Source organism: Uloborus diversus, chromosome 3 (genome assembly GCF_026930045.1).
Source record: "Uloborus diversus isolate 005 chromosome 3, Udiv.v.3.1, whole genome shotgun sequence".
Taxonomy (NCBI): domain Eukaryota; kingdom Metazoa; phylum Arthropoda; class Arachnida; order Araneae; family Uloboridae; genus Uloborus; species Uloborus diversus.
Window position 1 is genome coordinate 23,131,333 of NC_072733.1, and position 27,876 is coordinate 23,159,208.

General features: G+C 33.2%; 1 protein-coding gene across 1 annotated transcript in view; it reads left to right on the plus strand.

Annotated features, from left to right (window-relative positions):
- The first annotated feature begins 2,766 nt into the window (after positions 1-2,766).
- LOC129218043 (neuroligin-2-like) overlaps positions 2,767-27,876 on the plus strand; it is a 61,022-nt gene continuing 35,912 nt past the window's right edge. The window contains exons 1-3 of the mRNA XM_054852222.1: positions 2,767-2,937; positions 16,183-16,368; positions 20,690-21,479. Coding sequence (XP_054708197.1) covers positions 2,802-2,937; positions 16,183-16,368; positions 20,690-21,479 — 1,112 coding nt within the window. The 5' untranslated portion in view covers positions 2,767-2,801. The remainder of the gene's footprint in view (positions 2,938-16,182; positions 16,369-20,689; positions 21,480-27,876) is intronic.

Here is a 27,876-nt window from a genome sequence, read left to right on the forward strand (position 1 = left end):
TCAAGATACCCCTCAACAGTACGAGCTCGGTGATGTCGTGCGTTAAAATTCATCAGAATGAAGTCATTACCAATGGGGTATACCGTATGGGCGGACATATGAATCAGGGGTTTCATCCCGATATCTCACACCAGTCAGAGTTCCTCCATGGAACACATGCAGGTCAGTCTGACCACCGAGCGAGATCCCAGTCCAAACCAGGATTCCAACACCTCAATAACTGTGGTTTTTCAACAGTGTTGGATTGATGGTATCTATTGCGCTGTTTCCTCCAGATTAGACGCCCTAAAGCATTCTCCAATGTAAATCTGGACTGGTCTGTTAACAGCACAGAAGCTCATTGCTGCTGGGTCCAGGAAACATGTTCTCTTGCCCAGCATAAGTGGATCCCTCGCTGTGGTTCATTGAGGGGAAGAAACACAACTGATCGTCTTGCATAAAGAACTGCAAAATGTGAAGATAACTTCGCACCGTAATAGCAGAGATTCTTCTTCCTGATGCTACAAAGGGGTCAGCAACGAGCTGTAGCACAGTGGTGGTTCTTCTCCTTCTGGCCGAAAGAACTAGAAAACGGTCTTCTGCAGGTGTTGTAGCTCGTGGTCGGCCTGTAACAGGTCTTGTCTCAGGTCTTGTCTAACAGGTCTTGTCATGGACACAGAATCTTCGGATTGGTATCCATCTCAAAGTCGCTGAACAACACTATGAGACACATTGAGACGGCTTGCCGCATCAGCCTGCGACAATCCCATTTCCATCCATCAAACAGCCCTCCACCTTAACGAATCAGGTTAACGACGTCTCTGAGACATTTTCTAAACTCTATTAACTATTGTGACCGAAACTGCCAACAACAGTTGAAGATCAACACAACTTACACACAAAAGTACGAAAACTTGATATTTGCATATTTTTTCTCACTCGTAAAAATATGCTCTTTTCTATAAAATAAAAGTATTAGTAACCTTTTTTTTTATAAATGGTTTTAAAGTTTGTTATGATCATTCATGCAAACGATGCATTTTATTGTTACTGCCCTTTTTTATGGTAAGCTTCGAAAAACATAATGTACTTTAATTTTTTGAGGCCAGTGTATTTATTACTGACATCACTAGGACAGCCCATGGAGTGTTTTACATTGTTATCAGTAGTAAACATGTAGAAAGATCCACCGGCGGCATTTTCCAGGGGAATTTCAAATTAGCCACTTACTGTGACAAAGATTTCTGTCATGGTGTCGCTTCTGTGGTTATAATATCAAGGCTGTCACAACAAATATCTATTGAACTTCATATGATGTGCTAACGGCAACCAGTGTTTTCCTTAATGTTGTTGTCAACTATGACAATTTCACAGGAGTAACTGTTGTATATTTTTAGTGCAGATAAAATCATCTACATACGTTCAATATTTCCGTTACGGTGACTCCAATGATTAAAACTTGTAAAGATATTAGATGCAGAAAACTTTCACCATGATTATACTCGTGGTCTTACGTAAACCAGTTGGCCTGTCTTGGTATGCATAATAACTATTCTAGCTCATTTTAACACAAACGGAACCAACCAATGGAAAGCCAACAATAAAATAAGAGCTAATATACTCATCCTGCCAAGAAACTAAGCATAATTAAATAATATAGTATTTAACAAGAGCATTCGACCTAAATTTATTTGTTTTTGCTACATTTTACTGCATTCCTTGCAGCATTTTCTTATTTTTCAATTCAAAATATGTTTATGTCTCCGGACACTTTGCAACAAAACGATTCTCGTATAGGTCAATCTTCTTTCCGATATGTTTCCCGCAAGTCATGGGAACGAAAAATCACACTCTTTCACTAATATTTTATGAAATTAGTCACTCGACAAACCCAAAACTATGGCAAAGGGAAATCGAGACGTACGAGAATTGGAAAGTTTATTTGCAAGAAACATTGGAGATGTACTTGTACTTCGACACAGCTGTTTTTTCTTATACGTTACACACAAAAAAAAAAAAAAAAAAAAAACTCTTCTGTTCCCACGTTTAAATAATTTTGAAACTGAACTAAATTTTCAGAGAAAGTTATGAAATGATAATTTTTGAACTTTAACACTCAATATAGCCTCTAAGCAGGGTATGGAATGTTCAACAAAACACAACATCTCGACAAACCCATAGTTTTGGGTTTGTCGAGTGACAAACTTCGTAACATATTAGTGAAAGAGTGTGATTTTGTTCCCATGACTTGCGATCGGAAAGAAGATTTACCTGTACGAGAGTACGATACACGTTTTGTAGCAAAGTGTCCGTAGACATAAACATATTTTGAATTGAAAACAGTAAGAAAAAGCTGCAAGGAATGCCGTAAAATGTAGCAATACCAAATAAATTTAGGTCGAATGATCTTGTGAAATACTGTACTATTTAATTATGCTTAGTTTCTTGGCAGGATGAGTATATTTGAGATAGTTGAAATTTTCTCAAGAGAACGTGTGAATGTTTCATAAACGTTTTTAAAATTATTTCTACAACATTCACGACCATTTTAAAACGTTTAAGAAACGACTAGAGTATGTTATTTAATACTATTTATTAAATACGGTAACTATCATACGTTTCAACAACATCTGCAATATTCAGACTGAGAGAACTTGTTATGCATGATGTAACGCACATTATTATGAAATCCGCTGGTTCTACGAATTCTAAATAATTTTGACACATATAAATTTGAAGAATTTTCGCTTGCTTTGAAACAACTCAAAGTTTTTATGTAAGTTTGTTAATATTTTCTTTTATTTTCAGCTGGACGAGACCCCATGAAACTACCAGTAATTGTGTTCATTCATGGCGAATCTTATGATTGGAATGCTGGAAACCCATATGACGGCAGCATACTTGCGAGCTTAGGAAACGTTGTCGTCGTTACGATAAACTACAGATTAGGAATACTCGGTAAGTACCTACTCCACTTAGTACTTTATAATACTTGTAAAGGAAGGTAGGTTAAAGGGGCGCACATATGAGCATGTTTTTTTTTTCTTTTTTTTCCTTTCATTTATTAAATTCTTAAAACATAATAGTAAAACCTGTGAAGTTGACCACCCTTGTAAGTTGATCACCTGTCTAAGTTGATCGCTTTTTTCAGGCACGGAATTAGCCCTTATCATATAAATCAACCTTTGTAAGTTGACCAACTGTTTAAGTTGACCACTAAAGTAGTGCACCGCAAGTGGTCAACATACACAGGTTTCACTGTATCAGTTTCTCAGCGAAAAAGTGTCAGAGGGATTGAATAGTCTTTTCTTTGTACCCCGGAATTTTTTTCAGATTGAAAAACAAATATTTCTTTACTTTATGTATTTTTTAAAAAAATGTCTTCAATTGCGCAAACTTGCCCTTGTAGGGGGCACATATGAACACGATTTAAAAATTCAGGACAAGCATCTTATTTCAACGAAATGCTCTTTAATATAACACATGTATGTATATGCCTATAAGGGTTAGTAACCTAAACTGTGTCAGTTTAATTTGTACACTAACCATCAATAAGAAACTATTTTTGTCCGAAATAACTCTGCTTACTGTCATATTTTAAAGTTTCGTAGCATGTTCCAACCACTGATCGAAAAGAAAAAAACTTTTCAGACAAAACAATGCAAAGAATGTTTTAACACGAAAAGTTTATTCTTGTTATATAGTGCTTTAAGCTTCATACAGAATATGATGATTTGTTTTAAAGTTAGTTTAAGCTTCAGTTTTTAGTTAACAGAAAATATTTTTTTTTTTTCTTGTAAATATTATATTTTACTAAATTGTTGGTCACCCATTTAGTAGCAAAATAATTCAAAAATTTAAAAATAATAAAATAAATAATTAAGTAAATAACAATAATAATGTAATAATAAGTAACAATACATTTACAAACTGATTGTAGCAAAATATTAAGTATAAATCATTACACCTTTTTAACTCTTAGAATAACCGTAAACTATTATTTATATTTCAGAGAGGATCTGGGAACTGTTCACATGTGTCCCTACATGTTATGTTCACAGTGCCCCGTCATCTAACTTAGAACTAGTTCTTAAAAATAAAGAATTCTTAATTTAATTAAAAAAAAATAAACAGGGCATAAATTTACTTGAATGATTATATAAGGGTATGCAATATTTAAGCTTAGCTTATTAGCTAGTTTCAAATATGTTTTCACGCGAAGAAGACAGCGATGAAATTACATAAAACACATGCTAAAACAAAGAAATTGTCACCACATAATCATAAACTGGCTCATTACTCTAAGCCGTTCTGCCAAGAAGTACGACTGGTACTGCCATTACTCAAAAAATTTTCAAGATTTTATGCTTAATGTTATCCTGGTAAAACATACCATATTCACGTGTGCCCCGTGCTCACAAGTTCTCCCCCCTTTCCCCTACGGCGGGTAATAAGGCCTACCTAAGGGAGATTTGAAATGGAAGAAAAACTATGCATCCGAATCAACAAATAGTAATGTTTCACCCTAAATAATGCCATATGCAACCTGCAGTTCAGTTTTAACAGTGTATCATTTTAAAGTTCAAATATACTATCACAAATAGCGCAAAAAACAACTAAACACAAGAAAAAATTCCCCAGTTCTATAAGTTTCCCAGGAAAATATAAGTAATCTTAATATCAGACCTCTGCTTAGCAGAACAATAAATTACCTAGCCAGTAATTATCACTTGACTTACTGAACGCATAAATTTTACTGCTTTAAAATTATATAGAACTTATGTTATGCATACTGCTTTCTACAAGTTACACAAATATGCTACGGGATTTAAGTTTTTATATCCGGAATGTAAATGTTTACAGGAATGAGACTCGGTGTAATGAATCCTTTTAGATATATCAAGCATGATATCATTTGTCTCGTCTAGGAATAGGCAAGCTTTCTAGTTGATATAGCCAAACTTAGTTTCGTAAGCATTTTAAGAATATAGAAATTAGAGTATCTCATTCCTCTGTTCGCCTTGACTACTTAACATTTGGAAACTCACTTAGTAAAACATTGGCACCAGTAGTTATTTAGCTTCATAAGTGCCACTTGCACATATCATACACCTGTACGCATCTTTCTCTGCCCATTTTACGTACCATTATTTAATTTTTTGCATACATTTTCAATTTTCACAGCATTGTCAAAAAATAAACTTGAATATTAATTTTGGAAGCTTACGTTCTTATATTACAGTTACTAAAAACCTAAATAAGAATATTAATAACTAATAAAATTTCAAATTTAAACTACCTAATCTTAATGTGGTTTCTAGTATAAAACGCTAAAGTATTTTCTTTTTCCCACAAAAGAATTAAGCTGTATTAAAATTAAAATCCTTTCTTGCAAGGGGGGGGGGCAAAATAAAAAGAGAACAATCAATAGATACATGCGTATTTCTGTATATATTTCATAGCTTCTCTAAAAGTAAAGTTTTAAAAGACCATATCATTATTTTTTTACGATTTTTTGTGCGTATTTTTTAACATCTTAATGCTTAATTTTTTGAAGCATTCCTCTAGATTAAAAATTAGTGTAAAAGGAAACCTTTAATTAATCTTCATAAGCTTCCCTCGATAGAAAAAACTTAAGTACCTCGAATCCTACACAATCTATTTATGTTTACCGTCCTATTTGTTTTCACTTCAACTTCTTTTTTTTTTACCAAATGCATTTTTAATTTTGATCGCTAGCTTTTAATCAAGAGCATTTTTCTCGTAAAAGTAAAAGAAAGCGTAATATTTTTAAAATTCTACTGAGAGATACACTTTAAATATTTTTAACTTAACAGACTATCTTGCTTTAAAGCTATCCATATACATTTTTGCTTTTACTTTGATCTGAACATTGTATATCTGCAACTAATGAATATTTATAAAAAATATATAAAAAAATTATTCTGATAAGGTTTAGCTATTATAGCACACATGAATTTATAAAATGTACATTAGTATAGGAAAGGGAGGCTCATGTGAGTACGGGAAACATGTGAACATGGTATGTTGTACTAGGATAACGTCAAGCAAAAACTTTTGAAAAATGTTCATGTTATACCAGATCCAGGCCTACTTCTTGGCCTTGCTCTATAAGAGCAAGCAGCCAGTTGACATAGCTGTGGTGACAGCTTCTTCGTTTTAGCAGGTGCTGATGTAAATTTACTGTTGTCTTTTTCAAAACATATTTTAAACTAACTAATAATCTGAACTTAGTTATTGCAAACTGTTATATGAATATTTAAGTAAAATTATGACAATGTTTAAATTAACTCCTAATAACGCTTTTCCATTATTTATATTACGGATAGAATATGGGAACTGTTCATATGAGTCCCTACCTGCTTTGTTCACAACTGCTCCGTCATCTACTTTAGAATTAGTTTTCAAAAATAAAGAATTTTCAATTTAATTAAAAAAATTCTTTATTTTTGAAAACTAATGCTAAAGTAGATGACGGAGCACTTGTGAACACAGCACGTAGGGACTCATGTGAACAGTTCCCATATTCTATCCGTAATATAAATAATCGAAGAGCGTTATTATGAGTCTTAAAAAATGTTGTTAAGATTTACAATTAGCCTTTTACTACAATAAGTTTGTAAATTTATATTTAATTATTATTGCAACAGTATTGATTGTTTTATTATTTTCTTATTTTTTAAATTCATTTATTACTAAATAGTTGACCAACAATTTGGTGGTATGTAATAGGGCTCGACTGATGGCATTGTTTGGCAGATGGACCGATGCCAATTGTTGGCCGATTGTTCAAAGATGGCCGATGCCGATGGCAGATGGAAAAAAATCAAACGGAAATAAATTGCTAAGATTGTCAGGGATTTGAAGCATTTCACTTTTCTTTTTTTCTACGAATAGGAAAATGCAATCACAAAAAAAATCAGATTTCGATCTAAATTTCTGTTTTACGATCACCCAATTTAAAGTTCACAAGTTTTTTCGGCACATCTGTACATGCACTCGTATGCACTAGAGGTGGGCAATGACGTTCTTTTTAATGATCCGTTCATTAGAGGATCGTTCATAATTTTGAACCGTTCATTCAAGTCGTTCATTTAAACGACTTCGTTCCCATTCGAAAAGTTATATAGGTTATCTCTCTTCACGGCATACTTACGTGCGTTCGAAATGTTTCATAAGATCAGTAATATTCTTCGAAGGAAAAAATAACTAAAATCATCTAAAAGTAAGAAAATATTCCTATGAAAAAGGAATTTAAAAAACTTTATTCAGGTTTAGATATATAAAGCAAGTATAGTTCATTTTGTAAGGGATTTCTCAGTTGCCGAATGGTATGATATGTTTCCTATTCCAAAAATCGCAGGTTCCAATTCAGCATGTCACAAAATTAAATTATTAAATTTCACTGCAACAAAAAAATAAGTAAACTGCTTGTGACGTCAAAAAATTTGCAAAATTGAACTTGCGTGAAATAGTGCACTAATTCTTAAATAGAAATATCGTATCTCCAAGAGTAGTGTGATCACTAGGGTGGGCCGGAAAGACTCATTTTTCTGTTTCGAAATTGTAATAGCGGGGAAAAGTTGCGAATTATAAAAACAAACATAGGAAAGAAAGAGTTGTGGAAATCGATTGGCATCTTCCGATCTCGCATGAGGCCTAAAATTAACAAAATAAAAAAAAAACATCATTTTTGAGATTGTTTAAACATTTTTTTAATTAGACGTTTTCTCAATGTAACAATTTGTAACGTCTTTTCACAGAGCCTCAAAACATTGTTTAAATTTGTTTTCGATCAGCTAATATTTATCGGTCGCAGTTAAGCCACAAAATTTTCCAAAAAATAAGATACTTTTTTATGAGTTTTCAGTATTTGATGAATAATCAGAATTTAAATAAAAAATACGGAAGTATTTTTTCAGTCGAACTGAAAATGAGATAGAAAAAAAAAGCTGTCAGGTTAAGTCAATGTTTTCCAGTCGCGCAAAGCCTTAGAAACTCTCGTGCGCAGAAGTCGCACAGCAATCCAGACAACGTTATTCGCCTGGCTGGGGCGCTCCCCTCCACGCCATTCGCGCCTTCCTGAAACCACGTGAGATGTCTTCCTACATTGTTTTTTCAGTCTGCATCTTTCAGTAGTGATCGCAGTGCACTATTATTTAGTTTGATATAGCTGTTTTAGTTCTGCAACTCTTGTAGTTTTCTGTCATGAAATATGTCTGCGTTAGTTGACTGCCAGAATCTTCCGGTAGTTAACTTTCAGAGTATTGATAGCCCAGTCCCAGAGATTGCCCAAAACGCGTTCGGCACCATTTATTTGACATTTCACCGTTAATTGTATCAGGAACATGTGAAGAAGATTTGGCTGTACAAAATCATGAGCTTTTATCACATTCCAGGTGGTTGACAAAAGCAAATAGAGTTCTCAAGTTGTGTATGTAAGTGAAGAAAGCCTCGCATCTGAACTTCCGAGAATTAGTCAAAAAAAACTTCCGAAATTAGTTTATATTGAAATCATACATGCCAACGTGGGTTACTATCAAACAATCTTAAGGCGGCACAAAAGTTGTTAACCAAGCAATACAATATATCAGGTACTTGTGAAAACCTTTGTTTTATGTTGTCAACCATGCGATCGAACAAAATGGTTTTTTCGCTCACCCACTTGACAAACTGTACAAAACATTAAAAGTAGAAATAAGTTTAATGTCATACAAACACCTACAACACCGAATATTAGATAATTCTAAATTTGAATTCAAAATGTTAATAACAAGAACCTTATCATTTAATAGTGACAAAAATTATTTTTGATTTGAAAAAACAGAATTACAACATAAGTAACGATTTTGAAGATAGCTTGTGTTTCTGCTTGTGCAAATTTTTGAAAATACTTGATTTTCAGAATTATTTTTTTCTTCTCTGGAATAGACTACATGTGTTACTACATAGTAAGAATATTACTAGGTACGTGGCCCAAAAAAGTTAAGTAAATATTTCGCAATTTCACATTGCCACGCTATTTCATTTTGCCCCACATTCCCCTAACGCGCTTTACAACAGTCAGATACAGAACTATTTATAAATGATAATTATTTATTTTCCTAAAAGTTATTTCTAAAAATTTAACCTGTTTAAATATGTGCAAACAACAGCGTTCAACGTTATAAGAAGCATAAAATATCAATCGAAACCATGATCGGAATAGAACCGGAAAATTCCGGTTCGGTTATAACCGGAAAATATTTCTTTTGCGAGAAAAAACAATTCCGAAAAGAATTGGAAAACCAGTTATTTTTTACCGGCATCAATAAATTGCCAAATAGTTACCAAACATCGCCCAGAAGAAAAGCGAAGCAAAAACCAGAGCAATCAAGCATCATGATGTGAGTCATTTGGCGCGTAATATTCACCACATTATTTATGAGAGTTCAAGGAAAATGAATATCTGAATGTAATCGCATGGGAAAGTATCACGTAAAGTTGGATGCTCATACTTCGACCTAAATCAGGTAATAAAATGTATTCCCTGTTGAGTCTATCAATATTTTTACCTTCATAGACTATTTAAAGGCAAATGTACCTATGCAATTAGTTTTTGTCGAAAATTAACTTTTAATTCCTTTACGCTTCTGTGAGAAGATAATATTTAAAAAACGCAAATCTGCAGATACTGCCCTTTATCTTTAAATGGTAGCAAATCCATTTGTAGGCAGTAAGCAAATTTATTATCCAGAATAAGCTATGGACATCCATGCCCGAGCCGGGACTCGAGCCCGAGATCTCCCCATCGCAGTCAAATTGCTCTGGCCACTAGACAGAGCTTTTGAGCAATTGGGAATTGCTTATTATTTTCACTTGGCCTTTGTATGGCGTCCAACTTTTGATTTTATATTTCTTTGCTTACAATGCAGGCGTCTATGTGCCTCGGAGTCGAATTATTTATTCACGACCTTCTAGTTTTAATACACAATCCTTTTAACGCAAAAATAGTAAATGGCATATAATATCCAGCATCCATTCCGCTGTATTCATTTAAATTTTGATATTTCACAGGCATATTTTGATGCCTTGAATTTAAATTATGGTTGTGAAAAAGACATTAGTAGAAATAAGAAACCCGAAGAGTAAGGACCTATCGTAATTCTTGATTGCGAAGTCCATAATTTGAATTCGAGATCCCCATACTCATTTTTGTTTTCTTTAGTTTGGCAAAAATCAGGGAGAACGGTTTTCTTACAGACATTCGGGTACATTTACCTCTCTTCGTTTACTTATAAATCATTGCAAGGACACGCTTATTTCCCCTGAGTTAAGAAATTGCCGAACATTGCGTTTTAAAAACGCATGCTTTGCGCAATAAATTCTAAGCAGATCGTCTATCAAATTAAGGCGTCTTGTTTCTTGTAGTTTGAAGCAGTGATTCTCAACCTGTTAATCGCGAGTAGTTTTCAATAGGTCCGCTAACAGCTAGTGAAAATTAATCTACATTAGTTTTATGGTTGTAATTTAATTTATTAAACAGAAATTTTGAACTCATCTTATTTCACCTAATACGTAATTGTTGTGAAAATATTGTTTCCATGGTGTGTGGACTACTTAGGATTCGGAAGGGGTAGGTAGTAGCGAAAAAGGTTGCGAACCGCGGTTAAAAAAAAAAAAACCTTGTGATTATTGTCCGTATCAAGCTGACGTCTCTCACATCCAAACCACTGTCCAATCTTTACTTAGGTTGTATATTAATTGACACTTTCAAAGTGAGTTTTTTTACCTAAATTTTTTGTAGCGCACGCTTTATTTCAACTTTAACGGTAAAAGTTTTTTTTTCTTTTAAAATGATCACTAAATTCCTTATTTTTAACTATGTATGCATATCATTATTATTTTTTTTTTGACATTTGATTCTATTACTTTAAACCCCCTTTTTGTCTCATACTATATGGTAAATTAAATGTTTAACACTGGGAACACGAATATCCTAACCAAACGCATAAACAAAACTCATAGTCTAAGATCCGACTGCAGAATTCTGCACTCATCGAGTATAAAGTCAAAATCAAATTTTTACATTACATTATGAAAGGGGCAATGTGTTTTGGCTAGGTTGCCTAGCAAGAAGTACCCGCAAATATTTTTTATCAAATTAATATTGTTTGAAATTTTGGGGTAAAAATGACGCATTTGTTATTGAAATAAACTGTATTCGATTCCAAAGAATATACCTACACTGTAAAAACGATTCAGAAACGTTCCTGGAAAATAATTGGCAGCTGATGTGCCCAATTTCTACCAGTAACATATCTTACAAAAACCAGGAACGTTTTCCGATAAAAGTCAGTAACCTTTCTGAAATATCAGGAAATCTCCCCTGTTAAAGCCAGTCGTGAACCATCTAGAAATATTAAATAGGTTTAATTAATTGATTAGAACCATCGTGATTTATCAAGAAAGCTCCAGAAGTATTAGAGCAACCACGACTAAAGCTACACGAAAATTGCAATTAAGAACCAAGAACATTCCTTGCCTGCAATTCCTGCCTCGCAAGGCTGTAGCTATCCAGTGACTTATTTGCTCCCATTGGAAGCTTAGTCAAACCGGACGGGCTATGTCCAATCTAAAGCCGATACACTTAATAAACACGCTCAGTCAATATTTAAACTGGTAGCAAAAAATATCTTTCACACCAGTGAAATGTCTGCATTCGTGCATCTTTTAGCAATTCAGGAAACTTTTTTGCAACCATAACTTTTTAAGTTCTTTAGGTATATTTCTTTGGAATCGAATATTGTTTATTTCAATAACAAATGCGTCATTTTTAACCCAAAATGTCAAACAATATTAATTTAATAAAAAATACTTGCGGGCACTTCTTGCTAGGCAACCTAGCCAAAACGCATTGTCCCTTTCATAATGTAATATAAAAATTTGATTTTGACTTTATACTCGATGAGTGCAGAATTCTGCAGCCGGAGCTCGTACTATATCATTACGTTGATTTAAAAAAACGCAAAAACAAAAAAACAAGTATCGTTACATTTAAAGATAGAGTTTGGAGTAAAATAAAACTACTACTGCTACCATTAATAAATAAAATTTTACAAAAATGATGTATGAAGAAAATATCTAAAGAGGGGTCTCATTTCGTCTATAATAATAAAATAATAGAAAATAGTCGGTTTTAAAAATTAAGTTAGGTCGACGTATCGCTACATCGTAATAACTGCCTGCAGATAAACCAATTGAAAACAAAATCTAACATTTCTCAGGCTTAGTATTAATCAATTTTTAAAGTTTCCACGTTCGTACATTGAAATTATTCAATTAAAGAAACTTCAATTCTGGTTTCTACAAAGATGAGAATGTAGTTCCAAAGTGCCTCATAATCAATGACTTTTCTCCTAGCAGATACTTGGAACAATTCTTCGAATTCTCTTACCATGAGCCGCACTTTGTAACAGGATCAATTTCCATAAAATGGCCGACTGGTGATTTCCAACGGGGTGGGAGGGGAATGCGTAAACAGATCTCCCTTGGTATCAATGCGATACCGCCCAAAGCAACTAACCCCTCCGTTTAAGAGATGAGGAGGGGGCATAATTGATGCTGTGGCCTTTGTTAGGATGAACTCGACCGGAATGTCTCTTTGCGCAAATAAATCGTTGCTTTTGAAAGCTTGGATAAAGCAAATATGCAATTGTCATGCTGTAGAGCTGGAAAAACGAAATTTTGAGACAAATATTCTAGCTTTAGAAATCGCCGCAGAAATAATATATTTTGCAATGCTGGTTAGAATAAAGGGCTGCTAGGAAATAGGTTTAAAGTAGCAAAGGATTTTGGAACGAAGGGTTCATATTGTGGAAATGATAATGTTAATTTTATGTGTATGCATATACATTGTAAAATCAAGTAATCTGTTAAAATGAAATACAAAATAAGAAACAAATTTTAGGAAAAACCCGGCAGTAATGAAAAACCCGTAACTCTTACAGAATATTCAATTTTTTATGCCTTACGGTAATAATATAAAAAAAAAAGAGAAAAAAGTTTAATTAGATTGTTTGCGCTTTTACGTTTATATGCATATGCATGTCTGCATAGTAATTGCTTAAACGAACTGTGGGAACTTCATAAATTACTGGATATTACTGGATTTCTAAACATGGCTGTAAGAACGTGGTGTAAGAAGCAGCAAATCTTTATCTGGATTTAAGTACATGATTAGTAATTTAAAATGCATTAAATACGCGTTGACATGATTACCAACAGTAACTCGAAGAATATTTGGCGTTTTATTTATTTCCTTCAATATTGTTTTGTTATTTGGTTATCTTTCTGATTGGTTGTTCTTTTTTTCGAAAAAGCTTTAAAAAAATAATAACAATTTATAAATGATTACTGAGTTTATAAATGTTCACTGTGTCGCGTTTACCACATGTTACACGACACATATCATGGCTGTTGAAACATTTTTGCCAGCACCATTGGCGGTATCTTTTTCACCGTTTTCTAATTTACTTGAATTTGTGTGCCAACTGACATTCTTATACAGACATAATGCTGCACTGAACGCCAGATTTCGTCCCATTACTTTTAAGCATAAATAATGTTTTCTGCTTTCCTATGAAAGTCATCGCATATTACTGCGTTTCACTGCAATGGATAAAAAGTTCTATTTAAAAAAAAAAAAAAAACATTTTTAAATAACGATGATCATTCATTTTTGATAAAAATGTGTTTGAAAAACTCTTTTAGCTTAGCTTAACAGTGAATGCGTGTTTCATTCAAGTTAACTTAATCTGTTACGAGGCCACTTATTATTTTTTTTAATCGAGGGTATCATTTTGATTTACCCTATACCATTTGCATCGCTTGATTAACCTTGATCTGTAAACCAGCATCAAAAGTAATGGTGTTACTCAGTCTAACATTTAGGTCGATTTTAGCCGTATGTACACTCAAACCTGTTTTTTTTTTCCTTTCCTTTTTTTTTTTTTTGCTATTTTTTGTGGATCAAAATGGAACTTAACTGACTAACCTATCTTTAAAACGAGTGCTTAATAGGGTAATTTTGAGCGATTTTGTATTCGGTCGTCCCTATCTACCACACAAAAACAGGTTTGAGTGTATTTGTTTTTTCGCCCTAAATAGGGCATTTAATCAAAATTTTTAAGTTAGTAGAAATTGACATTGCCCTTGTATAAGAAACAGAAGCTTTTTGTTAAGTAAAAGCACTCGAGTTTGAGCTAAAATATTTGTAACTGCCATTCAAATTAACTTCAGAACTCGGAGCAAATTTCACGTTTCGCAGAAATCTTCCTTTATTTTATACCAATTATTCATATGTTCGGTAGTAGTAAAAAAAAATCTTGATTTCTCAAAAAAAAAAAAAAAAAACACTTAAAATGCAATGGAGAGTTTTTACTGAAAGATATAATTACACTTTATGGAAAAGAAACAATTTATTGTAAACAGATACCAAAGGGGCAATTTAGTTCAGGTGCAACTGCATATCCTTATTTTTATTTATATTACGTTTCATGAACTAAAACGTAAAGCTCTCATTTTACAAATAAAGAAAACGAACTCGTTATTTTTTGAAATTGAAAACTCACACTGCGAACGCAGTACTACCAGGCTCCTTTTTATTTCTTCACTTCATATTTTATAGCGCGAAGATTATTAATCGCTGTATGGGTGCCGTGTCATGAGCAGAAATACCCCCGGCAATTAACCAAACCACTAATATGAGGCTGCCTTCTGCTCAGGGCATTGATCCGTAAGTCGTGGATAAAGAAATTTTTCGAAACGCAGCCGCCTATTCGCGTTTCATATTTCTCCATTTTCGGTTAGGCTTCTCGACAAAAAACGATTTAATGATGATGATGTGGAAAGAACACGGGTGCTGAGTTGGGATGATGAACTGCGATAGCCGAAGAAAACTATTATTTGGCTTTGCAAACGCAACGAGGGAAAAAAATCCCAGAAGGCGTTTAAAGAAGAGGCACTAATGCCTAGAACTACAAAAGAAAACGTGTACGAAGGAGTGAAACATTGGTTTGGAAGTGAAAGGTTTTGTTTTGTTTTTCTATTTATTATGTGCCGTTAAGCTCTAAGGAAAAGCCTTACATTAGGTACAATGACTTGACTAAGCAACATTTTTTGGTAGTTTACGTTAAGAGGAGCTAGATCGTTTTTTTGAATTAAATTGGCACTTCTCAGCAAATGTGAGGAGTACAAAAGTCTGGGCATGCATTCTGAAAAAGATTTTTTTTTCCTTTCTTGATGTCGATGTATCGTGGATTTTGCGATACTATCAATTTTGTAACTTGGTAGAATAGCGATATGCAAATGAATTACATTTAACTCTTTACGAGTACTGTGTAGTTAATCGTAACTTATAACAACCTTTGGATTTCTCAGAATTTTTGAAATTCTGTTAAGGATTTTTATAAGGTTGAAGATGATTTTTTCAGCGCCACTTACCAGGTTTAATGTGCCTGAATTAATATCTAAACTCTTACATGAAACTCTAAGCAGTTGCTTGAACCCAAAATAGTCATAATACATTACAAGCCTTGATACAAATTGAGTTGTAAAAAATGATAAATTTCACATATCACAATTGGCACACGTTCATAAATTAAGTTCAGTAATTGACATTTTTTTTTAAAATGTTGATTTTTGTAATTACATGGCATAGTTTGGATTAATATGAAATCATGTGTATTTAAGCAATTAAATAAGGATATGTAACACCTTGTATTTATACTGGGTTTAATCTTCTTTAAAAAGTGTGAGTATTTTATTTTTAATAATGTCTAAGAGGTTTTAATTACTAATGAAAACAATAAAATTCAATTTCCTATTAGTTTATCCCTGGTCTAAAAACGTTAATTACCAAATGTTTCGTTGTTTGTCCCTTATAACGATCTAAGGTAGGAAATAATGACTTGAATTCAAGCTTGAAGTATTAATACAAAAATATGCCTTGGTATCATATCTCTACCATTCATTTAACTTTAAAAAGTGAAAAAATGAGATACAATTCATTTGGTATACATCTAATACTACTTAGATATGTCAAATTTTAAATGTATATGTTATATTCTTACGCGCTTTTCATCATATTGTCATTTTTTTAATATTAAACCAAAATTAACAAACAACATTTGTCTATGTTAGGTTTCTTGCCTGCTACGGAGGGATCCGCTCGAGGCAATTATGGGTTGATGGACCAAGTTGCAGCCTTGCATTGGGTACAAGAAAATATAGCAGAATTTGGTGGCGATCCGAAAAACGCTACAATCATAGGGCAAGGCCATGGTGCTGCATTCGTAAATTTACTTATGATATCTCCCATGGCTAGAGGTAAGATATATTTCTTATGGTACTACTGTTGAGCAGTTAAACTTTCTTCTAGCAAGAAAAATAGTGTAAACATTATTTTAAGTAACTTAACAATTTCGATTGTATTTTTCGTGCTGACTATTTTGGAAACTTATTGTGTTATTATTATTATTGTTGTCAGTGGCGGACCTCAAGGGGGGAAGGCTAAGGGGGCTATAGCCCCCCCCCCTCTTGAGGTCCGATTTTACACTAAAATTCGAAATTTCTGAGACTTTTAATACTGCAATACATTTGCGAATTTAAATATGCATTACATTTAAATATAACTACAATATATAGTGGCAAATTAATAGATGGCGGGGGGGGGGGGCTAGGAGACTGTAGCCGCTCCCATTATCTCATTTGGTCAAAACTTAAAACAGATTACATTGTGATCTGCAATGGAATGGAAAGGCTTGGAGGAAACAGTTTCGTTCTGCAATCGTTTTCTTTTTTTTTATATTTGAAAGTTAAAATTTTAAAATAATACAAGCCATTTATATTTAACTTCTATTCAAGGTGGCTATGCCCTCCACCCCTCCATGAGGTCAGAAATACCTCTAAATGAAACCGAAATTTCAAAGATTTCAAATACTTCAATACTTTTCCGAATTTAAATATGCATTATATTTAAATAAATATATACAATGTGGCGTATAAATGGTGAGTTAAGGGGGAGAGGCTAAAGGAATTACAGCTCCTTCTCCCATTCGGTCAAAACTTTCAACATTTTACAATATTATTTGCAATAGCATGGGAAGGATTGGAGGAAATAGCTTCGTCCTGATGCTATCAAGGTTTTTTAACCTGAAGTTATAAGTTTCAAATTAACAAAGTCATATATTTGGCTTCTTTCTCATACTAACGGGGCTATAGCCCCCCCCCCCGCCAATGAGGTCGGAACTCGCACTGGATAAAACCGAATTTTCGAAGATTTTAAATACTGCAATACGTTTACAAAGAGAGCTTAAAACTGTTTTTAGGTCTCTAATTTCGGAAAATTTTGTTGAGTGAGCCCCCGATTTCCCCTAATGTCATCAAAGATTACTTAAAAGTGCATTTTTAATACACTATTTTCGAATATATCTGGGGAAAATTTTGTAGCTTTTTTTTTTTTTTTCAATTTAGGGTAGGGCGGGGCTAGTTGAGCAATTTTTTCTTCAAGTGATTATAGCTCCTCCACAATAAGTCTCAACAGCTTGTGTGGCATACCGATGGATTCCTTATTTATTCTTCTACAAAAAAGCCCATAGTAATTTATTTCTGACTGATCAAGTTCAAAAGTTACAGCTGTATAAACGAAGAAAGTCAAGTAGGCTCAACCTACCCCATAGGTGAGGTAAGTTGAGCAAGGGTATGGGGCAAATTGAGCAGTTAGAGATTCTAGTCTAACTAAGGTTTATAGGCATGAAATAAAAATTGTATTTGATAATCAACCGTTACTTTATTAATTCTAAGTTAAAAAATAAAACAAAACATAATATTCTTCTAGATATTAAACATAAAAATAGAATCAACAAAAACGCAACATATTTAAAGATTATTTTTTTGGAATAAATTCAGCCTTTCCACTTAAAATCAGATTTTTTCAATTTCAATAAAGATTAAATTAAGAAAAAATATCCATAATGACTAAAACTAATCATCATCATCATCATCGGAATTGCAATTGATGCAAATGAAATGAAGGCCAGTAACTTGGACACATTTTTTATGTGCCCACACTTTACAATCTTTGCATTGGATCCACTTCTCTCCTGGTTTGCTGTCAGACCAGAATTCGCTACAAACCAGGCAGATACATTCATCTTTGTCACTTTCATCACTAGACTGAAGTATTTTTTTACTAACACTCTTCTTTTTTTGTTTTCAATTTTCTTCTTTTGCTTCTTAACTTTTTTACTAGATTTACTCTGTTCTTCTTGCAACGCGTTCTTCTCGGGTGTATCTGTGAGAATTGCAGCTTTTCTCGAGAGAAAAATAAAAGTCACTATCATTTTAAATCACGGTGTAAGTTGAGCAACAGTTGCTCAACATACCCCGACCCGAGTATTTGAATTTAAAATGAGGTTATAAAAAAACTGTATTAGTTTAAACAAAATCCATAATAGATATAGAAAATACATAAAATTAATGAAACTTTAACACTTACTTGATTGAAAATGAATAACATTTAACCTGTACAGAAGAAATATAGACAGACAAGATTTTTTTACTTTTCTTTCGCAAAATAAACAAAGCGCACGCGTGCCTTACTCGATCGTAAATTCGCCACTAGCGGTCGCGTAATGTGTTCCCCTCCCGCGCCCTCGCCTTTCCTTCATTTGACGTGTTAGCGTCCGGTGTATAGTTTCGGAGATATTTCGATTGGCCAACTTACCCCTATGCTCAACTAGCCCCGCCCTACCCTACATAATATTCACCTCTTTTTTGGACAAACATAGAATGAAATTTTATTTCGGCGTTTCAATTTCAAACTACTTTTGGTGTGAAACTACACCTATCTATATTTATCGTTGCCTAAGTGAGCTCTAAAACATGTTTTTAGGACGGAGGTCGAAATTTTGTATGAGAAGTTCTCAAACACTGTCTATTCCCTTAACGTGACTAAAAAAATATTCATCTTTAGGCCTTCAAGCTTAAAACATTTCCTTTGGAGACAACCCATTCCATTAAAATATAAATTAAAATTATGTTTTCCGAACATCAATTTCGAAACATCTCGGAAGACAGCCCTCGAACCCCAATGCGTCTTCTAGCATCGTCCAAGAGAGCCTGAAATGCGTTTCAAAGACTTCGATTTCGAAAAAGTTCTGGAGAAGATCTCTGAATATTCACTCTTTTCCTAATATTACTATAAAATATAGAAGAAATTGTGCCTTTAAACTTCAATTTCCAAATTTAGCCGAAGAAGATACCCAAATACTTCTCTACGCGCTAAACGTTTTTAAACACAGACAAATTTTTGCGCTTCTAAGACTTCAACTTTTATAAATTTCCGGAGGTTTCTCCCGAGCACCTCCATCTTAGTATCAGCACAGATAGCTTTAAATTTCGTTTTAGAAAACTCCTCGGGAGAATCATCGATCAATTTTTTCTTCTCATACAACCTAAAAAATGACTTCTTGAAAAAAATTTCGGAAGGGAAGGAGGTCGATAGAGTCAAGAGGAGGCATGAAGTCCTCTTTCCTCTATCTTTCCCAAACCTAAACCTTATGTCACATCTTGAGGACCTCAATTTTGAAAACAAAAATCGAAATAAAGACCTGACATCACTTTCGTGACGTTCGGAGATACCCTAACGTTGACGAAGAAGGCGTACCATTGAGTATTTTTCGAACTTTAGGGTCAAAAAACTTCCAGAGACAGCCTGTGAACTTAGTTGTTAGAAGACTTAGTTGGTAAAATATTTTCATAGAAAACTTCCAAAACTTCTCTTTATCGAAACTTAACCAAACATTGACTAAAATTGCATTTTTCAGACTTCACTGACGAAACTTTTCCAGAAAGTGCCTCCGAACCTTCTTCATTTCCCAAGCGTCACTAGTTACAGCCTAAATTGGAGTGCTCAATGTCGAAAGACTTCCGGAGGAAAGCTACCTAGTAACTTAAATTAACCAGAAGTTGCGTAAAACTCCTTCTTAATGACTCCAATTTTGAAAAATTTTCAAAGTAAATCACCAACGAATTCCTCTCCTAACGTCCCCAAAAATAGTCTATAATCATGTTTTCCCGAGTTCTACAGCGAAAAACTTTCCGAGAGAGCCCCTGGACCTTAATGTTATCACATATAGCATGAAATTGCGTTTTTAACCTTTTATTTCAGCAAATTTCTGGAAAGAGCATTCGATCCCTTAATATCTCTAGTGAAATCTTGAAATTGTCTGTAGTAAGGAAAAATACTCGAGAAGGAACCTCAACCCCATCTCCCAAATCTACTACCTTAACTAAGACGGAATTATACTTTTGTTTCTAACATTTATACTTGACCCAATATATAAAATGCTTAAAAAAAATGAATGGAGGAAAAAATGAACATGTAATTCGATCTTTTGAACGAACATTATTATTTCCAAGAACTTTTAATGTATTTCAACACTTTGCTGATATCAACATAAAAAAAAGTTCTCAAAAGAACGTAAACTGATTTACTTTCAAATATATTTACCCACTCCTGTTTTAGCTCATATAAACATGTAAAATCTCTTAAAAGTTCTTAAAAGCCAAAATTAAGTGAAGTGCAATTTACGTATCAAATAATACCTACCAAAAACATGACTTAAATGTATTGTAATATTTTTAGGACTGTTCCAAAGAGCTATCATGCAGAGCGGCTCAGCCTTAAGCCCCTGGGCTATCGCCCACGACGCCCTGAACTACGGCCGACAGGTCTGTTCCACTCTGAGATGCCCAACGGAGGAAAGTGCGGCCATGCTTGACTGCATGAGACAGCGCCCACTAGCTGATATCATGCGAGTGCAGCTCATGGTTCCGGAACACCTCTCTGCTTTTGGCCCAACCGTCGACGGAATAGTAATACCCGTGGATCCTTTAACTCCCATGAACGAAAAAGAAAGTCTGTTCGGTCAATACGATCTTCTTTTTGGAGTTACCCGAGCCGAGTACTTCTACCATTTGTCTTCTAACGAAGAAAAGCACGGAATCGATCCAGACCGCAGGGACAGGTTACTCCGAACATTGGTCAGGAATTTATTCAATTACCACATGCAAGAAATATTTCTTACAATCGTAAACGAGTACACGGATTGGACTCGACCCGTTCAGCATCCAGTTAGTATACTAGATGCAACTCTTGAAGCACTCGGAGATGGACTAACGGTTGCTCCGATTATTAAAGCCGGCAATTTGCACTCCAAAACCCGTTCAAAAACTTATTTTTACGTTTTTGGATACCAAACAGAAAACGGGGACTTTCCGCAAAGATTTGGTTGCGTCCACGGTGAAGAGCTGGCATATTTATTTGGAGCGCCTCTTGTGGGGACTTTATCTCACTTTTCAAAAAACTACACCAAGTCCGAGATGTCACTTTCAGAAGCTGTTATGTCTTACTGGATAAACTTTGCAAAATCTGGGTGAGTGTTTTATTTTAAATTTTGTTGGCATTATTGTTGTTTAAGTGTGTTTCATTTAACTACCATACGCCAGAATAAATATATAGCTTCGTAATAATATTAAATGAAACATATTGGTATTTCAGTCACGATAAAAATAAAATAGTTTGGAATACAGCTATATTTTTTGTAATAAAGAAAGATAAATGCATCCTTTTTTCTCCTTTCTTTAAAAATTACTTTTAAATAAAAAAACAGCCTTCAAAAAACGCCTACAAACAAAAAAGCAAAAAGTAACCGATTACACTTACTATTTTTTACCTAGACCTAGAAATGATTTTTTTTTACAATTCCAGTACAAAAATCAACTCAACTACTTAAACATCCAATTATAAAATGAACACCTATTTTAATTATTATACGATGAGTTATTTTAAATACCTAATTATATACGATCTCTTTATTTTTAATAACCTTATGAAGTGGGGGCCTCCTATATTTACTTCCTAACGTAACTGACAACCCACTGAATCCTGAATTAAGCACTAATTTAACTAAACACCAAATTAGTCTTTAAAACTAAATCTACTCGGTTACGTTAGGTAGAAGTTTATAGCAGGCTCCGACTTCAAAAAGTTATTAAAAATTAAGAGATCGTTTATAATTATTTAGGTATTTAAAATAATTCATTATATGATAATTAAAATAAGTGTTTATTTTATAACTGGATGTTTAAGTAGTTTAGTTGATTTTTGTACTGGAATTGTAAAATAAGTTTCATTTCTAGGTTTGGGTAGGAAATATTATGTAAGTGTAATCGGTTATTTTTTGCTTTTTAGTTCCTAGGTGTTTTTTGAAGGGGGGGGGGGTATTTAAAAGCAATTTATTTTTTGCTTTTTAGTTGTGTAAGTATAAAATAAGTTCGTAGGATAGAGTATGTAGTATATGACGTTGAGGCCTTTCTTACGTGCATCTCGAGTAGGCAAGCGTCAAGCACATGAGTCTAAAAACAACTAAGATGAGCACGACAGAGAAAGAAATAGACCACAGCGTCTTGGAAACTTCCGACGACTGTGAAGAAAGGCTTTTTCAAATGCGCAAATATGCACAAAATTTTCTTACCTTCATCATTAGCTGAACTTAATCAAAGTTCGCTTTCCGAGAGCAAATGAACGAGTCACTTAAAAAAAAAAAAAAAAAAAAACAACGGAAACCACTTTAAGTTGAAAATTGTAAAATGTAAGTTTTAAAATTGTAACATTGTAAACTGTAAATTATATTTCACAACAATACGTATCACACAACCCTCGATAAAGCTGTCATATATTTACGAAAAGAGATCTTTGCGAAAGGAGGAGTATACGTAGCTCTCAGCAGAGTCAAGACTTGAAGTAATAGCTCGATCTGATTTAGAACAGTTAAAACTTTTAATTAAACCTCACGATGAACGAGCATTAACAGAAATGCAACAATTGATACATCTCATTTCTGATGAAAAGTAGACTGGATTTAGTTTTTAGTTAGAACAATTTAAATGTTTACGGTTTCCCAAACTTCAAATAAATTGTAAATTGCAAGTCGTAAAATTGTTAATTATAAATTGTAACATTGTACATTGTAAAATTGTAATTTAGGTTTCACAACAATACGTGTCATGTAACTCGTGATGAAAATCGCATGGTTCTTCAAATGCTTCCATTATAGATGAAGATAAAAAAATCCACTAGAATGAATTTTATGTTTGGTTCAGAGAATCCTTGATTCAAAATTTTTATTATGATTACTCTTAATAATAATTTTTTTAAGTACTTTCTTTCACTATCGGTAAAGAAAACACATATCTTTGTTTTATGGCATTTCTTTTCAACAATCGGTTTTATATTTAATCGTTTCTGAGGGAAATTGCACAAAATTTGATGTTTTTTACCCATAACTTTTCTCTAAAGAACAAATAGGGTAAATCAAAGATTTGGAACCTTAGAGTAAATTTATACCACCCCTAATGTAAAAAATGAAACGTAAAAAAAAATCATTTTAATGACTAAATAAAGTTATTTTATTTTAAAACAATATAAGGTAATTGATTCAGCTATTAAAGTAGCAAAATATATTTAATTTACTGTTCCGCTGGGTAGTAAAACATTAGTAACACCTAAAAGTAAAACTTAACAGGCGGTGAAAATTAATCATTTATATGCCGCAAAAATTCTTTTTCAATACAAAGGTAAAACCTTTGCTGTGGAAATACACCGGTCACGGAAACACCATGTGACCTGTGACGTAAGCTGGATTACGTGTGAAATTCAAAGTTTCTTGGATTTCTCCGGGACCCCTTATCAAATCCAAACCAAATTACCATGGACCATCTGGGAAGTTATACCCTTTCAAACAAAAAAAAAAGAATTTTTCAAATCGGTCCAGTAGTCTTGGAATAATACGAAAACATACATAAAAAGCCGCAATACGAAGTCATAACCTCATTTTTAGAAGTCGGTTGAAAAACTATGCTAAAGAGGTTTTCCCTCTGCCGTTACTTCCACTTTTTTCAAAACATTATCAAGCAACAGGTATATCTGGTAGGGGGAGGTGGGGTACCTCGGACCTATTTTCACTTTTCAATTTTTAATTTCATAAATATTTGCCAAATCTAACTACAAATACCTATAGTTAAAACTTTATGATTTTTTACACAACATATAATTATTTTAAAAATTTATTTAACTTATTTCAATTACATTTTTAAAGAAAAACATAAGAATGCAATTAGTGCCGAGGTACACCACCGGTGGTGTACCTTGGGTCTTGGGATGGTGTACCTTGGACCAATGATTAACAGGTTAAAAAAAAATGATTTTCAATAAGAACATCACTATTTATCAATCAGTAAACCACACATAAATTTCGAAATACATTTTTTATTTGTTTCAAAGATAAATTAAAATTTAGATCTTATTACCTGATTACGTTTCTCTTTTTTAATAAAATGACAAGATGCTCTAGCTTCCTGTTCCATACTCAAGATTAATTTTTTAAGCTATACTTATTTCTAACCAAGATTGTAAATGGATAAATCAATTCCAAATTTTAACTTCTGGAGCTGCCTTTCAGACCTACCGGATAATATTGGGTGTATTTTTTTCAGATATTTAACTTCATATCTCATCATCAGCAGTAGAAATAATCTCTGCAAGAAAATATTTGATAGTTTTCTTGCCATCGAATTTCACCAATACCAAAACACCATTCTGAATACAGTAAAACCTGTAAAGTTGACCACCCTTGTAAGTTGACCACCTGTTTAAGTTGACCAATAAAGTAGTGCACCGCAACTGGTCAACTTACACAAGTTTTACTGTATTGACGTTATCTGGATCTTCTAGCTCATTAAAATCTTCCTCTGAAATATCGAATTCCTCATATAAATCTTTAATATTCTCCAGTTCAGACTCTGAGGAATAATCAAGTTTTCTCTTAACTGGCCTGGTAGGGGGTTTACTGTCTTAATTTGCTTTACTTTTTTCATTGCCCTGTTAGCCTTTTCTATTTTAAGAAGCTCTTTCTAGGGTGTATCGGTCAAAATACAAGACTTTCTTTTAGGTCTTCCCCTATAGAATTGTTTTCTCTGTAGTGCCTTTGGATATAGCCTTATTTCTTAAGAAGTGAAAATGCTTGGCAAAGAAGTACCTACTAGCTTCATATATTGACACACCAGTAACCAGTAACATCATATAGTAAAAATCCAGTTGAACCATCACCCAGTTAACCATCGCTCAGTAAAATTTTAGGAGTTGTAACAACTATGCAGAAGTGTGAACGCAATACAAGTGGTGAACCAGTCCAAGGTACACCACTTGTATTGCGTTCAAGGTACACCACTTGGTTATAAAAAACAAAGTATCTGAACATTATGTTACAGTTCGGTCTAACTTTGTTTAAAGTACATGGTGTTACAGTTAGAACATGACTGTATAATGCATGGCCTTCATTTCAGAATGAACAATATATGTTTAATAATAAAATTGCACAAAAGTAGCTGGAAAAACTTACTTTTGAACGGTGGATTTCCTTTTTCAATAATGCTTCAATCAGATTAGCTTTCAACAAAACAAAAAGGTATGCACTGAGACCTTTAGTGGCAAATACTTAAACTACTCATGTGTTACTATTCAATTATTTTAATAAGCAAAGCTATAATCAGCCTAGGAATAAGATACACATATGTCCGAGGTACACACCACTTACTCCTATCTGTTACTATTTTTTTTATTTCAAAAAGCCAAAGGTTTTTTTTTTAATATTTTTGATTCTAGTTCAATACACATAAACACGATGATAGTATTTAGGTCAACTCGTTTTGTTTAATGCGACTAATGGTTGTAAATTGAAATTTCATCTCAAGTCATGGAATGTAAATGACGCAAGTTGTTTTGAAAGTTATTTATATTAAATTATACGTAACATGAAAACTGCTCTAAATGTCGTTTATATTAAATCGTACGTTATATGAAAACTGCTCTAAATGTCAGTGCTATTATCCCGTGGGAAAGAAAAGCGCAGTATCTGCAAATATTCCTTTTATTTATTTATTGCTTTCTTTTTATTTTCATTTTTGTCATCGATTGTACTTTAGCTTTATTGTAAAGCTTCCTTATTTGTTTTCCGAAAAAGAAAAAAAAAGTTAAGTTCCAACATCTCACTGTTGTTAATATTGAATCCAAATCACGTTTCTTCAAATATCTCAAAAAATTATTTTCACAGGTACACTACCATTTACATTCTCACGGCAGTATTTACTCCTAACTTATGTAATCAGTGTGAAACCAATATTTTACTAATGAAAAATATATTTTTCAGTTTTTGTTACTTATTTAAATTTAAGTAAAACGTCTAACCCTTTTAATGGAGAAAATGAGTAATATTTGTAAAAAACAATGTATTCAGTCCAATATACGACGTATATATGTATAAATATTTAAACATTATATGTAGAATATTAAGAAAATCCTGTTCGTAAGACTGGTAAAATGACTTTTCCAAATTAAACGGAGTAAACCAAGCTATTCATGAATGTGGAAAACAATTTCAAGTTATTTGCAGATACTACTTTATCAATTTAAGGGTTTAACACAGTTGAAATGGGTCAAAACATTAGAATAATCAATTTATTCAACGTGAATTTGAAAAGCACCTCAAATATTTGTATAACTGTTAACCGATAGGTTGCGAAACGTTTAAAGCTTGGCACCAGGGAAATCTTAAGCTTTTTATTTTCATGAAAATGGGTCAGTCAACGTGATAATTTGGAAAGAGCGAAGTTGCGAATTGTATCATTGCTTTAAGTTGGAAAAAACAATTTATCTCGGATCAAATTAACGTTTTACAATCTATCGTTTTGAAGGTTTTAAAGAAATATAGACAGCTCGATCAGCTAAAAAGTAACCGAAGTAAATGAGGTAGAAAGCTTGTCACAAATAGCAGAGCTGAACGCAAATTAAAGTGAATTGTTCAAAATCATTCAACAAAATTCCGCTTCGTGTCAATCTACAAATTGACTCGTAGATGGAAAACAGAAGGAGGTAGTTTGGTTTTAAGCTGGCCAAGCAACTCTACCAATCTCAGCACGTTTCAAAATTTGGCTTTGGTAAATCTAAAGAAAAATGTTTAAGATCTCCAGCGAAATTTAACTCATTGCCGCAATGAAGTGGGTATGGCAACAGTATCAGTAACGATGAAAGTAAACATCTATTGTTTGAAAAGATTTAAGTTTTAATTACAGCAAACAGTGAGGCAACAAGCTATTGATATCGCTTAACATTCAAAACATTAATGTTTCATTGCACAAAACTTGTAGATCACTGCAGATACGTCTTTTGGCGTTACAATGAAAACCTTTTTCAATGTCAAATAAGTAAGCTCATGGATAAAAAGATATCCGACAGAAAAACCCTGTGGTTATTTTTCGAACATCTTTTCATTACTAACCTCACTTCATTTGCAAAAAGGCGATAATTGTATCGCCGAAACACGTCCCTACAGTAATCTTCAAGTTTTGTGCAATAAAACGTTGTTGTTTTTAATTTTAGTTTTTTGCATTTTCTTAATTTCGATGAATTATTTCTTTTGCAAAATGTTGCCCTTTTATTTTAATATTTATATTTTTTGGACTCAATGTGAACCATCAAAACTATAAACTTTTGGATTATTCTCGTAATATTATTTTTTATTTACAAACTATGAAACGCTATTTAAAATTTAAAGTTAAATAATTCAGCAAGTTTATTTAAATACCCACTCTGCACTTATATATTTTGTTACATATTTTTTTCCTAAAAGGAGAAAGGTATTCTAGTGTTTTGAATGTGAACTATAACAACTATATTCCATTATGTGACAACTTTATGACAACTATATGAACTAT